Here is a 15,605-nt window from a genome sequence, read left to right on the forward strand (position 1 = left end):
ACCCAGGCAGTAAGCTACCAGAATCCCTTACCCTCCTGCCATTATGCTGCATCTATACAAATCTCCAGTAGACATTCCACATACTTCTGTAATTCGTTCTCATGTAGCCATTACTGCATTCTCTGATAGAGGATGATTTCTCCAAAATAAGTCAGTTTATATCAATATGGGCAAGATGGAATAATTTTTTTAGTTACTAAGCAACCTACTCTGGTTTTACAGCATAAGGTGAAGATTAACTGGAAATGATATCCATTTGCTACACTTATATAATCAACTGTATAAGCCATGAAGTTAATTGCACTCTTTGTTTTTATTACATGCCTAAGAAGTTTTCTAAAAAATTTTTGTAAAGGCACTGTCAAATAATTTGGAGTTGAACAATTACTCCAGATACTGTGTAACCTTTGTAACCTTTTGTCTTGAAGTCGTGTTTGTATAAGAGATAACTGTTTCTAGAAACAGATGTCTAATATTGTATAGTCTCTAATGACACTGTTGTATCTTTTTATATTTTTTGTTACATCCTACTTTTTGTAAATACTCTAAAGAAGCTTAATAATAAAATGTATTTCTGTATCACCATACTTTTTCTATGTGAAAATCTTGGTAGGGGTATCCAGAGAAAATTCTGTTTTACAGACCTTGATAATAGAACTATTTTGAAAATAGTATTTGTAAACAGAACTATGGAATATTTGTAAACAGAAGTAATATTTATGAGAACTGATTTTATGTATCTACCATTTTTAAACTACAACTGAAGTAATTATCTGAAGGGCACTTTAATGAAATTCTTTAATAATTTTAACTTTAAAATGTTCAGTTATTCAACTATAGGAGCTACTAGCAGACTTAGAAAAGTTAAATGCTGAGATTAATTTTCTGGGATTGAAGGTACACTGGACACTTGACTCCATTAATTATAAAAACGATTACATATTTTGGAAGGCTACTTGTGGGCATTTTCGGCTTTCAAATATTTTCCTAAGCCAGGTGTCAGTGGTTCATACCTGTACTCCTAGATACTGGAGACTGAGATCTGGGGATCACAGTTAGAAGCCAGCATGGGCAGGAAAGTCTGTGAGACTCTTTCCAATAAATTACCAAAAGGTCTGGAAGTGGGCCTGTGGGTCAAGTGATAGAGCACTAGCCTTGAACAAAAGCAGCTCAGAGACAGTGCCCGAACTGGCAAAATAACAACTCTCCTAAGCTGGGCACTAGTGACTCATGGAGGCAAATCTGGGATCACAGTTTGAAGCTAGCCAGGGTAGAAAAGTCTAAGACTAACCAGAAAAAGCTGGAAATGGACCTTTGGCTCTATATAGAGGGCTAGAGTAGAAAAGCCAAGTAAGAGCTCCAATATGGGCACCCAAAAAAAAAAAAATCCTCCCAGCCAAGTCTGGTGGGGGGAAAGCAAATTCGAAATGAAGTAAAATGGAAAAAGAGCAGCTACAAATGGCTTAGAATGTAAAAAAGTAAGACCTCAGTCAGTACAGGTGTGTTACTGCTGCAGTCAGTTAAGCAGAAGAAGCAATAAAACTTATCATTTTTGACAGCTTCCAGAGTATTAAGCCATAAGTTTAAGTTGTGGCTAGTACTTTTTTCCCTTAGCTACCTTTATATATTTGTGTTACTAATAAACACTTCCTCTGAAAGTCTGTATTTTCAATCAGTATTACAAGTTCTGTGAAGTAAAATGAGAACTTAAAATTCTGCATTTATATAAAAATACGGAAAATGAGTTAGTTTCAGAAAGTTATTCCTTATATTTACTTTTATGTAGGTACACATCAGATTTACTGTTCGCTGACTTTTAATTTTTTTAATTAATCTCATTTTTGCATGCAAAATCAACAAAAAGCATATGGTAAGAAATTCAAATACCAAGAAAGTCTCCACCTACCTTTGTCTTCCAGATTTGGAGATTTTATAATTATTATTTATTGGATGTCTTCTCATGTGTGTGTGATGCATGGGCTTTAACCAAGACAGTCTCTCCACCTACCTTTGTCTTCCAGGTTTGGAGGTTTTAATAATTTATATGTAATAAATATATATATACTATATTACATATAATTATATATAATAATTTAATAATATAAATTATTTATTGGGTGTCTTCCTGTGTGTGTCTCATGCATGGCCTTTAACTCTGGGCCTGGATGCTGTTCCTGGCTTTTTGTGTGTTCAAGTCTAGCATTCTACCATTTGAGCCATAGCTTCAGTTCTGGTTTTTTGGTAGTTACTGGAGATAAAAATCTCACAGACAAGCCGGGTGCTGGTGGCTCACGCCTGTAATCCTAGCTACTCAGGAGGCTGAGATCTGAGGATCGCGGTTCAAAGCTAGCCCAAGCAGGAGAGACCTTGAGACTCCTATCTCCAATAAACCACCAGAAAACTGGAAGTGGCGCTGTAGCTCAAGTGGTAGAGCGCTCACCTTGAGCTGAAGAGCTGAGGGACAGCGCCCAGGCCCAGAGTTCAAGCCCCACAACCGACAAAAAAAAAAAAAAAAATCTCACGGACTTTCCTGCCAGGCTGGCTTTGAACTAAAATCTTAAGATCTCTATCTCCTGATTAGCTAAGATTATAAGCATGAGCCCCTGGCACACTTGCAAACAGAAAATAAAGGATCTAGGCAGGCACCAGTAAGTCAAATCCTAGCTACTAAGGAAACTGATTTTCAAAGGATTTTGCTTCAAAGCCAGCCAAGGCAGAAAGTTCCACAAGACTCCATCTCCAAAGTAACCAACTGGATGTATATGGCTTAAGTGCTAGAACTCCCCTGGGCAAACAAGCCAAGCAAGCACAAAGCCCTGAGTTTAGAACCCCAACATCATCCAAAAGAAATTCCAAATCTTGCTAATACGTTAGTTTCTATGAAATGACAAACTGTAGCTTCAACAAAAATAGAATCACAACTGTAGAAACTTTTACATCCTACCATTCTCTTGGTAAGTCTTGTATTTCTTTCAGAATATACTGTTCTAGTTTTACTTTTAAAATAACATACAGATCAGTCTCATCAAGGTAGAGGCATGGTTCACATGGTAGAGCACCTAGCAAGTATGAGGCTCTCAGTTCAAACCCCATTACTGTTCACCTTCCCCCCCACCCCCCAAAAAAAATCCTCTTGGAACTGTCATTGCAGTTTCTATTAAATCATTCAGTGTTCATGTATTTTTTTAAATTTATTTGTCAGTCATGGGGCTTGAACTCTGGGCCTGGACGCTGTCCCTCAGCTCTTCAGCTCAAGGCTAGTGCTCTACCACTTGTCACAGTGCCACTTCTGGCCTTTTCTGTTTATGTGGTGCTGAGGAATCAAACCCAGGACGTCATGCATGCATGCTAGGCAAGCACTCTACTGCTGAGCCTCCCCACTTCCCAGTCCCATGTATATTTTTTAATAAGGCAAAAACTTTTTTGTAGGTCATGGGGCTTGAACTCTGGTCCTGAGCACTGTCCCTGAGCTCTTCGGCTCAAGGCAAGTGCTCTACTACTTGAGCCACAGCGCCACTACCGGTTTTCTGGTGGTTAACTGGAAATGAGTCTCACAGACTTTTCTGCCTGGACTAGCTTTGAACTTTCATCCTCAGATCTCAGCTTTGTGAGTACTAGGGTTACAGGTGTGAGCCACCAACGCCCAGCCATCTCTAGCTTTATTAAAGGAAACTCAATTTCATAATAATTTAATCATTAAGAATATATATTTGTACCAAGAGTCAGTTACCACATTAAAAACTCGACGGTTTTGACTGTATACTTTATAAAAATGGGCTATTTTTTATTTATTTTTTGGTCTGGTCGTGGGGCCTGAACTCTGGGCCTGGGCGCTGTCCCTCAGCATTTTAGCTCAAGGCTAGCACTCTACCACTTGAGCCACAGCGCCACTTCCGGCTTTTTTCTTTTTGCTTATGTGGTGCTGAGGAATCGAACCCAGGGCCTCAGGCATGCAAGGCAAGCACTCTACCACTGAGTCACCTTTCAGCCCCAAAATGGGCTATTTTTGCCAGGTGCCAATGGTTCATATCTGTAATCCAACCTACTCAGGAGACTTGAGACCTGGAGGATCATGGCAGAATAGTCTGAGAGACTCCAATTAACCAGCAAAAAAGTCTGACTGGAGTTGGGGCTCAGGTAAAAGAATGCCAGCCATGAGCCAACAAGCCATGTAAGCACAACTGCCCCAAGTTCATGCTCCCATATAGTGGGAAATGGGGGGACTATTTTTGATGATTGTGAAGAGTTAAAATACTTTCAACCAGTCACATTATCTTCAGTGTTTGAAGTGTATTCCTTATAATTTCTTGAGTAGGCTGAGAGGTGAAAAGTCTAGAACTGTCACTGCCAAGTTAGTTCACCAAATCCAGCTACCGGTGATGATGCAGAGGGTTTTGACTGACATGTGCCCATCTGATGACCTCCAACTTGAAGTCTCTGATGAGGTAGCAAGGCAAAGAAGTTAAATCTTTCTCCCATCTTCTTAGGATTCATTAACATATTGTACCCATGAAGTAACTGCTGCCTCACTGATGGCTCATCTGCTTTATCTAAAAGAACCTGTAAAGATAAAAGTCTTAGTAAAAAAGCAACTAAAACTCCTAGGTAGATGCAGTAGTATTAATAGCTTGAGTGCTCCAATAAGGCAGTGCTCAAATGAATTTCTGACCATAACCAAATATTCCCAAGTGCTTTTCTCTTTAATAAGATGTAAGTGGCCCTGGGAGAACAGTTTTTAAAACGCATACCCATGAACATAAAAGTAACACTACCACTACTACAAAATTAAGATATTTAATGATAGTGAAATAAACCAATACCTTCAGTCGGACATCAATGCCCATATTTTTTAAAAATGTTTGTTGTTGGATTGGCCCCAGTGAGGCTGCTTTTCCTTGTGTCATTCTGCGCAAGTAACTGAAATCCACATCAGCTGTTAGGTCTGCTGTTCCAGGGGCAATTAACACGTCATGAAGCTTGTGGCTACAGAACCCCTTGAACATAAAAGAAATGTTTTCTTCTCCTTTGTATGTATTATTGTCAAGATTAAAGAAATGCAATCATAGTAATACATTTTTACATAGTAATTGTTCCAAATAAAAATAGGACCAATCTATGGTTTAGCCAGCTATAGTACCCTTTCTCAAAATGAGATGTCACATGGGAAACCCAACAGAATGGGCAAAGTTGGAGTGCATGAAGGCATTACCCTTCACTTAAGAGATCAGTCTACCACGTCCACTCAAAACCCCATGAGAATATGTTACTGGACTCCAGACCTGGACAATCTGAATATTGGAAGTGAAACTACTAATCAACATTTTTAACTAACTCTTCTACAATATTAAAGTTAGAATCTCTGGTCTGATGCTAGAAAATAGCATAGCATATAAATATATTTCCGTTAAAGAGTATTTTAGCAGATTACTCAGAAAGGATGTTTAGAAAGGATGAAGGACTCTAATGAAAGTGCAGAAAAGGTTAAGTCAGAGGAAAACCCTTACATTTATACTATTCAGATGCTTATGAGGAGCTACATAAAGAACTTAAGTAATTCAGACCTGGTTCAAAGATGGTTGGACAATGAATTTAGGAGTGAGATAAAGAGCTAATGATAATATAACAACATGAATTAACATTAATTTTAAGATAATGTAACACAAAAATGCTCACTACTGTGAAAAACAAAGACAAAACAAAGATGTTCAGTGTGTATCAGATTTGAAATTCTTTTATCATGTTCCTGAGTTATACATACTCTGAAAGTGTCTGTCTTTGTTCCATCATGACCATAATCAGCAATTAGTGCAGCACCTCCAGTGAGTGCAATGCGCTGAGAAAGTTCCTGAATAATTACCCCAGCCTCTGGACATACTTCAATGTGATCTCTTGTTTCACCACACTGGTAAGGAATAAATCATATAACATCATTCAAAAAAACCATCTCCTTCAGTATTTTCACAATAAAAAAAAAATACACACACACACACACACACACACACACACACACACACACAAACAATCTCCTTGAGGTTTCTCATGTTTTTCTACAGTGAGCATTCTTGAGCCAGTAGTCAAATCCTTCTCAATATGAATATGCTCACTACATTCAACATGTCCCATGCTACCCCTTTTACTCAGAACTCCTTGGTTCTTTGAGGCTATCCACCAACCGTACACTGTAATTTTTCATAAAAAGGCATATGTCCTCCCAACCATCCAGATGGCCAATTAAACTAATATTTACTGTAAAAGTTCTTTCATATAATAAGTTAAAATCATACAAATATATCCCAGTGGATTGAAAGCATTAGAATAGGATTTGTCTGCCTAGAATAATAACTAGCACTAACAGACAATCTTGTCAAAAGGTCAGATCTCAATATAATGAAATAGGTCCTATTAAGTAAATCATGTTGCCTTCTGTTGGGACCAAAAGTATCCTGATGGTACATCCTGTGTCTAGCAGCCTGCAAACTCAGTATCCCTGAGACTCATTACCCAAGGTGTTCAACCACTGATTAAAGGCCCACAGAAGTAGTTACTACAAAAGTGAACTCACAATATTATCTTACCAACTTTAGTTTATATGAGGTTTCATTAACAGCAGAGATGATTGAAATTTTGATATTCTTTATTATGTAAGCGTACATAACTTCTCCCTCTACTGAAAATGAGGTAATGACCTGCCTAAGAAATTCTCATTTAAGGTCCAGAAAATAGTTATTTTGTTTTTTGCGTTTTTCTCCTGCGGTGGAAATAAAGGGAATAAAAAGACACTCTGGGACTGGGAATATGGCCTTGCCTCGCATGCATGAAGCCCTGGGTTCAATTCCTCAGTACCACATAGAAAAAGCCAGAAGTGGTATTGTGGCTCAAGTGGTAGAATGCTAGCCTTGAGCAAAAGAAGTTCAGGAACAGTGCCCAGACCCTGAGTTCAAGCCCTAGGACTGGCCAAAAAAAGAGACACTCTGAAGCCTAGACATTTCTGGGAAGTACAAGACATTCCTGGTAGTTTTTGTACCTTAAAACTCAAAGGAGATGAGCTCTTATGGTCATTCTTTGGGGTGCTAGAAAGTACATTTGTCATTCTGGCAGTCTAGAATCAAATTTTGGTTGTGGTGGAAGTATGGGGGAAAAGCTATGCTGAGCCCAAAGACCACTGATAACAAATTACTAAGTTGTTTTGAAAAAATAGAAAACAAAAAGTAAAACATACTAAGTGCTCATAAGTGTGAACTGATACTTTACTATGGTATGCACTGTACTGCCGTCACAGACATGGAACTCTTTCTATAAAACAGACTATATATTTACCATTTGATAACAGGTAACGAGGTGGTAGTGCTGAGGACTGCTTATGAACGTTCTCTTACAAAACATTAAAATAATACTAGCTGAATTCAGGGGTTCATGTCTGATTCTAGCTACTTATGAGGCTGAGTTTGGGAGAATGGAGGTTCCAGACCAAAACATTTTCAAGACTCTCTCTCAACTAATGTGAACCTGTTACCCCAGATACACAGGAGACAGATCAAGAATGCAATTCCAGGTCAGCCAGGGGAAAAAAAAAAGATTCCATCTCAATGGAAGAAGCTAAATGTGATGGTGTACACCTGTCATCCCAGCTACTGAAGGAAGCATAAAATAGGAAGATATGGTCCAGGCCCAAGCAAAAGGTGAGAACTTATCTCAAAATAATCAGTGCAAAAAGAAAGGGGGGCTAGAGCCAACGCTCAGTGATAGAACAATTGCCTAGTAACCACGAGACCTAGAGTTCAAACTCCAGTACTACCAAAAAAAGAAAAAAGATGGCAGGCTCAAAAATTAGTTTAACCCATTCTTTTGATGGTCTTCTCCACTTCCACTGTCGCTGTCCTTAACAAGGAATCTAACATACCCATTTTTGGAAAGGAACAAAACAAGACTTGGCTATTCTATTAGCAATAAGAGAAATTTTACAGGAAAAAAATATTCTTACTTGTATGAAGGCTTCTGCTGGAGTGGCAGCAGGTGCCAAGACAAATCTCAGCTTATCAGAAACTTGTGGGTCAATATCAATGAGTACTTCTCTCCATCCGTGTGGTGTTTTCTACACAAAAGTTTCCCAAGTTCTCAAAATTGCCTTTACAAAAAATAACTATTAGCTCTCCCACTATGAATAATATTTCAGAGCACTGAGCTATGATAAATTATTAAAATACAGTCATATCCTTTGAAAATATGTGTACACAGACATTAACATTATAAGGAAGAAGAACTAGCAGATGTGGAAGACAGGAAAATGAGCAACATGGAACCTGCCCCAAAAATGGAAAACAAAATCAATACCTGAAATTTATGTATAGGAAGAACATCAAAAAATTCGTTTGCAAGATAGAAGCTGTATCCTATTTAAAACAGGGAAACAAATCTCAGTATTTTAATGCAATTATTTCAACATTAAAAAAGAGAATTCCTGTTTCTTCAATAGTGGAATCTTCTACAACCATCACTACCCAAGAACTATCCCCTTCCTCAAAAAAACTAAGAATATGCAAAAGAACAGTTATTTTTATACTCATTTTCCATATAATGGTGAATGAGTTGAAATACCTGAACTAAACTAAACCTGTTCATCACCTGGCCCAAAAGAAATGCTAACTCAAATTTGTTAGTTGGAAAAGAATATGAATTTCATAATATCAAAGACCAGGAGAGACCCTGTTCAAAGACTAAAAAAGGGCTGGAGGCATGGCTCAAGTGGTAGAGTGGCCTGCCTAGCAAGTAGAGACTGAGTTCAAATATCAATACCAATGAAATAATTATAGTCAACTATCACTACCATGAAGAATTGTGATTAAAATTCTTTCGTTAATGTAATTACCTTTTGGAACATCCTTCAGATCACGGTACCAGGAAACTGGAATCCCAGACTTGGTCACACCTTTCATATACACAAGAGATTCCGCATCTCTCTCTAATGGTATCTTCTTGTCAGTCAATGTCAGTGCCTGAAACTCACTTAATTTTTGACTCACCTCTACCAGGTGTACTGAAATGTCACAGGTTTTCAGCACAGATCCAAGCTGACTGAACACCTAAATACAGAAAGAAAAAATTATAGACAGATGAAATGTGTTAGGCAGACTATAGGTTTTCTAACCCATTTACCACAATGATTTTCAGGTTTCCTAGTTTTTTTCCACTTTGGAGAGTGTCTGATTTTAATTTCCATTTACCTGATTACTGTTTGGATTTACTCTTAGATAAGCATGTTGATATGCTTGGCCTGATTTTTCTATTAAGCTATCTGTTACTTCTTATGTGATTTAAGGAGTTCTTTAAATATTCCAACTATTGTTTTCTCTTTGTTGGTATTACATGTTACAGATAATGTCTCCCACTCTGGATTAGCACCCCATAGTGACAATAAAAAACTCCTATTTTTATGAAGTGAAAAACCATTCTTATAAAGAACAAATTCTTAATTGTAATTTACTTGAAATTAATCTTTTCTTTTTTGGCTTCTGCTTTTTATATAATTTTAAAAGATCGCCCTGAGTTCAAGCCCTACGACTATACACACATACAAAAATCCTTGAACCAAGCATGGTGACACATGTCTGTAATACTAGCATTGGGAGGCAGAGGCAAAGCCAGCAAGACATTGTCTCAAAAGAAAACTTTACCTACTCACAAGACAAATATATTATTCTATAATGTCTTCTAAACATTTAAATTTTTTTTTTTTTTGGGTCCGGTCGTGGGGCCTGAACTCTGGGCCTGTGTGCTATCCCTCAGCTCTTCAGCTCAAGGCTAGCGCTCTACCACTTGAGCCACAGCGCCACTTCCGGCTTTTTTCTTTTTGCTTATGTGGTGCTGAGGAATCGAACCCAGGGCTCGGGCATGCAAGGCAAGCGCTCTACCACTGAGCCATCTTCCCAGCCCCATACATTTAAAATTTTTAACTTTTACAGACATTATATGATATTACATTATTCTGGCACTTTTAGTAAGAAAGTAAGATGAAATAGGTAGGACTAAAAGCAAAAAAACACCATGAAATATCCAAATTCAGTAAGTAGTAGTAAGTTTAACCTACATAAATGATACTTAATGATATTCTTTTACTTTTTATTTTTTTTTTAGTTTGTTTGTTTTTTTTGGGTCCGGTCATGGGGCCTGAACTCTGGGCCTGGGCGCTGTCCCTCAGCTCTTCAGCTCAAGGCTAGTGCTCTACCACTTGAGCTACAGTGCCACTTCCGGCTTTTTTCTTTTTGCTTATGTGGTGCTGAGGAATCGAACCCAGGGCCTCTGGCATGCAAGGCAAGTGCTCTACCACTGAGCCACCTTCCCAGCCCATGATATTCTTTTACTACCTACCCTCAAAATGTCTCCTGTGAGTGTTCCCCGACCTGGGCCCAGTTCTACTAGCTGAAAAGCTGAACTTTTTCCAGAGGACATCCATTCACTAATGAACCATATCCCTACTAGCTGTAATAAAGAAAAAAAACACATATTAAAGTATTGTAAAATGTAAATTACACAATATAAAACTCCACAAAAATAAGTACTTCCTATCAGAAAGCAAAATAACCATGTGTGTCATTACATACACATGTAGGAATTTCACTAGGAATGTGTCACAACACCATGTAGGAAGCTTAATAACAGGAAAAAGCTTACAAGATTATAATAGAATAATTGTAAGGCAGCATCCTCTATAAAACGTTCCATGACCCAGATAAAAGGATATCAATTACAGAAAGGGGCTGGTATGTGAAAGCAAATATAGGGCATATTCAATGCAATTATGTCACTTTCAGCTCTTTGGATTTATATAATCTCTTAGATATGATTAATGTTCATCAAACCTGGATTCTGCTTCCACTTATATACAATTTTCTATTTCTAAATTATTTAAAGTGCTTTTATGGAAATACATAAACTAAAATTCTGGTGTGTGTGTGTCTGTGTACTATGGATTAAATTCAGGGCCTCCTGCTTTCACTTTCATTTTTTTGCTCAAGGCTGGAGCTTTCCCACGTGAGCCACACCTCCACTTCCAGAAATGTTGTTTCTTAAAGGAAAATACTATGTTAAACCATGGCTGGGAGCTTTACAGATCATCCTGATTCCATTCAGTGTTCTTTTTTTACCTTTTCTCTCTCCCTCTTTCCATTCCCGTATTTCACCTGGCTCTCCTCTTTTGCTTCTATCTTTGATCCTCCTTTTTCCTTCATATTGCTCCACTTCCTCTTCTACAAGGAATTATAAACTTTTCAAATGTCCTCTCTAGCATTTCCCCTCATAGTCTTGCTAATTCCTCTAAAAGTAAACACTTTTGATGAGTTACCATGTAAAGCACTGTTATAGACTAATAGAACTTGATCAGCTCTCAAATACTTATATTTCTTTCTTTTATTATAAACATTGGGTATTACCTCTCCAAAGATCTGGCTTATTTCAGGTGAAGTAATGAAATCTCCTTTTTCTCCTAGCATATCATGGTGAACATAATATCCCTGAGTTAAAGAAAAAAAAAAAAGATAAAATGAAGTCAATTTCCAAATAAATCTTTTACAAATTTTTCAATATTTTCTCTAAGACAAAGACAGTATATTTCCCTCAATTTACAAAATAATGATCCTCTTGCAGAACTGGGGAAAAAATAAACAATGGTTCAACTGTAAAGGCAGGAGCCATGCAACATCATCTTTGTTTTCCCTCACTTCTCCCTGCTCCCACAATCCAACCATGGACAATCCTGCCTACCCCCTGCCTAACTCTGCTCTTCAGTCCACCCTGCCACTGGTTAATGTTCTTATTCCTGGAATTACATAGGGCTGTTCATCAGAACTATACCTGTGACAGCTGCACTTTTCTGTGTATTACATCTCAACAGAAAGGTGTTTGCTTCTAAGTAGCTCTGCTTGTCCATGCTGCCATGACCACTATGAATTCACATCTTTCTCCCTTTTCATTTCACCCTGGTATTGTCCTTTCATCTGTCCAAATGCACCTCTTGCTGTCCCCCAGCCTTTCAACCTAAAACTAAATTCAGTGCTTCCAAAGGAATTCTATGTTTCCATCAGAAAGAATGATATTGTACCACTCATAAGGAAATGGAAAGACTCAGAAAAAATTATACTAAGTGAAGTAAGCCAGACCCTAAGAAACAGGTTGCAAGCCGGGCGCTGGTGGCTCACGCCTGTAATCCTAGCTACTCAGGAGGCTGAGATCTGAGGATAGAGGTTCAAAGCCAGCCCGGGCAGGAGAGACCATGAGACTCCTATCTCCAATAAACCACCAGAAAACCGGAAGTGGCGCTGTACCTCAAGTGGTAGAGTGCTTGCCTTGAGCTGAAGAGCTGAGGGACAGTGCCCAGGCCCAGAGTTCAAGCCCCATGACCGACCAAAAAAAAGAAACAGGTTGCATGGTTTACCTCATTTGTTGTAATTAGAATGTGCCTTTAAATCTACAAGTAAATACACTGGATGGTAACAGAAAAAAAATACACTTGGACATGATAAAATTATACAGGACTCATTTATACAGTGAGACCAAAGGAGGATATTCTTAAGCGAGGATCACAAAGGCTCAATAGCTATGTGCATATGATCATATAAAATGATGTTTATCGAAATGAACTCCAAAAAATGAAAATGAGGTTTGTTATTTTGCTTTTTGTTTTTCTTCTTTGTTGCTTTTATTTTCTGTACCTTTTGTCTTGTATATAAGTGTATCTGTTTGGAGGAGTACCAGGGTAAACAAATGCAGCAGTGATACTAGACTATGTTGAAAATTAACTATACAACTTGGGTGGGGTTGGAAAAAACTGGGAGAAAATAAGGGAAGAGGTGACACTGTTGAAGAAAAAAATACTCATTACCTGACTTACGTAACAGGAATCCCTCTGTACAATCCTTTTACAATAACAAAAATAAATTCAGTGGTTCTTTTTATGAGCTTATTTTTTATATCTGTTCTTTACCACAAGGTAAAATGATTTGAGGAAAAGTATATTTTATTTTTATTCAGATCCCAACTTTTAGTATATAGAGTATATTTTATTTTTATTCAGATCCCAAGTTTTAGCACAATACCCAACTTTCAAGACAGACTCAAGAACTTCCTGTTAAGAAAACTTCCTTGCACTTTTCAAGTCCTTTATTAAACTACCCAACCCTTAGCAGGTAGACAGGTCTCCTGCTCTATGTATAAAATACATTTCTTCTGACCCTGACTCCATCTGGCCTCTACTTGCTACCTCTCTTTTCTTTGTACTCAAAAGAAAATGCTTTTCCTTTCCCTTCTGTGCAATCCTAATTCTTCCACCTATCATGGGGACTGCCATTCATTTTTCAGACAACTCCCATGGGTATTTTTGTTTTCATCTTGTCTCTTCAACTTTTCCCATTAGGCATTAGAAATAAATCCAGTCACTATCACCTTTACAAAAGAACCTTTTGTTCACTCATAGAACATCCCTTCTAGACTTTAATTTCTGACACATTTAACCTTTTTTGTTATAAACCAACCTAATATAATGAAGCCTACTAAATAGAACTTACGAAAGCACAGAACTTAAAACACAATTTCAAAAGAAGTTGAAAAATTATTTCTCAAGTGTGAAAAAAATTGTGATGTAACATGAGACTTCTTTATATTAAGTGAAAAAACAGGCCAATGGTCTAATAATTAATCATGGGCATTTTGAGATATTAATGATCACTATATTATGATATGTCAATATTGGTGATTTTCACTGATGACAAAGTCACAGGTATCACTGGTATTTATGGTTGTTGCCGATATTCATAATTAAAGAAATATGGTATTTCAGTAAGAAAGTAATGAAGATAAATGAGTTATGTTTTTTGTTTTGGCATTTGTTTTGCAATTCAAGTTCATAAACCTCCAGTTTTTTAGAGAAGAGTCTTTAGGTTAAGAAACTCAACACTAAGTTTGTTTTTTGGTCAGTTGTGGGGCTTGAACTCTGGGCCTGGGTACTGTCCCTGAGCTCTTCAGCTGAAGGCTAGCGCTCTACCACTAGAGCCACAACCCTGCTTCCAGTTTTCTGCCCAGGTGCCTTGAACCACAATCCTCAGATCTCAGCCTCCTGAGTAGCTAGGATTACAGGCATGAGCCACCAGTGCCCAGCTTCAACATTAAGTTTTAAAATACCCTCAAGTCTTAATACTGGAAAACCTTTTCCTCTATGTACACTGTCCCTAGTTCCTTGGCTTTAAATACAATTATTACTCTGGGGACAAGTAAATTTATATACATATACCCAATCTTTCTCCCGTCTGAAGATTCCCACTTACCATCTCTACCTAGACATCATAGTGCCCCTCCTCCCCCAAAGTATTAAGTACAGCTCTTCCCCTGTATTCCTGGAAATGTGGCCCTCTGTCCTAATGATAGTAACTGAAGGCACTGCCATTACCCAAATGCTCAAGCTGAAAACCTAGAAATCAATCTCATTTCCTTTTCCTTCACCCTTCCACAACTAAACCATCAGCAGATTCTATAGGTCTAAAACCTATTTCTAAACTACTCACTTCCCATCCCATTTTTACTATCACTCTATTACCTTATAACGTCCCTGTCTTTAGTAACCCACTGGACACAAGTCATTCCACCATATCAACAGCAATAGGCCAAGCCAATCTCAGAAGTCCACTAGGGTCACATTTAACCCAACAAAAGGGGAAATTTCATAAAAAATAAAGAACCACGGGGTTCTATCAAAGGGCTTTGCAGAACAGACAGGAAAATACAATTCAGAAATTATGACAGTCCCTAATCCTGAATAGTAAAGAACTATATAACTACAGTATATACACTTAAACTGCCTTCTGAAGTTACTTCAACACATGGAACCTTCTCTTTATTGGCAGAGCCCCGGGCTTGCTCCAGCCCTGACTAATTGACAGATTAAATCTTCTGTCCCCAGGTGTCTGGGGATCATTCTCTGCACACACCCCTTGTGGCTCACGCCACAAATCTTCCAGAGTGAGTCTGCTCTTAGGCTCCTCTACCCATACCTTGTCCGGGTTGGTCAACACCTCCTTCATGTACTCGGCCACAGTGATGGGACCGGTAGACTTTATTTTGTACATGAGATGTCGAAACATTGGTGTCACCCGGTTGCTTTTTGCCGGTTCATTCCCGGAGCTGAAGTATTTCCCTCTCCAAACACAGGGAAAGACTGGAAGAAGAAGAAGAAGAAAAAGCAGAGTAAGCAGCAGCCCCGATTATAAGTCAGAATGTACATCCCGAGAGCTTTCAAGGAAGCTCTGCTAACGCTCAGCGGCGCTTCCAGGCCAGGAGGCGCCGGGCGCCCCGCGCGCCGCCCCCGGCCGCAGCCGGCCGCGGCTGGCGTCCACAGCGCCCGCAGGCCGGAAGCGAGGCCCCGGAGCCCTAAATCCAGAAACTGAGAAAGCCAGCCTAGCGGTTCCCACGGCAACCGCGGGTCTGCAGGGAGAGGCTCACGAGCGCGCGCGACGTGACGCAGCGGCCGGGCGACGGGACTCGTCGGGACCATCTTGCCGAGCTCCGCCGGTGGCCAGGCGCCGCCTCCGGGGGCGGGGCCGAGAGGCCACTTCCGAAGATAA

General features: G+C 38.9%; 1 protein-coding gene across 1 annotated transcript; it reads right to left on the reverse strand.

The window, feature by feature from the left end:
- Positions 1 to 3,914: 3,914 nt before the first annotated feature.
- Positions 3,915 to 15,567, reverse strand: Ndufaf7 (NADH:ubiquinone oxidoreductase complex assembly factor 7). Its single transcript, XM_042675549.1, has 10 exons — positions 15,484 to 15,567; positions 15,036 to 15,199; positions 11,427 to 11,507; positions 10,366 to 10,476; positions 8,867 to 9,080; positions 8,332 to 8,390; positions 7,982 to 8,092; positions 5,759 to 5,902; positions 4,821 to 4,994; positions 3,915 to 4,560 (listed from the first exon to the last, which is right to left on the reverse strand). The coding sequence occupies exons 1-10, from the start codon at positions 15,533 to 15,535 to the stop codon at positions 4,342 to 4,344; spliced, it is 1,329 nt and encodes a 442-aa protein (XP_042531483.1). The 5' UTR covers positions 15,536 to 15,567; the 3' UTR covers positions 3,915 to 4,341.
- Between the last annotated feature and the right edge of the window lie 38 nt (positions 15,568 to 15,605).

The sequence above is a fragment of the Dipodomys spectabilis genome, unplaced genomic scaffold, assembly GCF_019054845.1.
Source record: "Dipodomys spectabilis isolate Male_0828 unplaced genomic scaffold, ASM1905484v1 ptg000026l, whole genome shotgun sequence".
NCBI lineage: Eukaryota > Metazoa > Chordata > Mammalia > Rodentia > Heteromyidae > Dipodomys > Dipodomys spectabilis.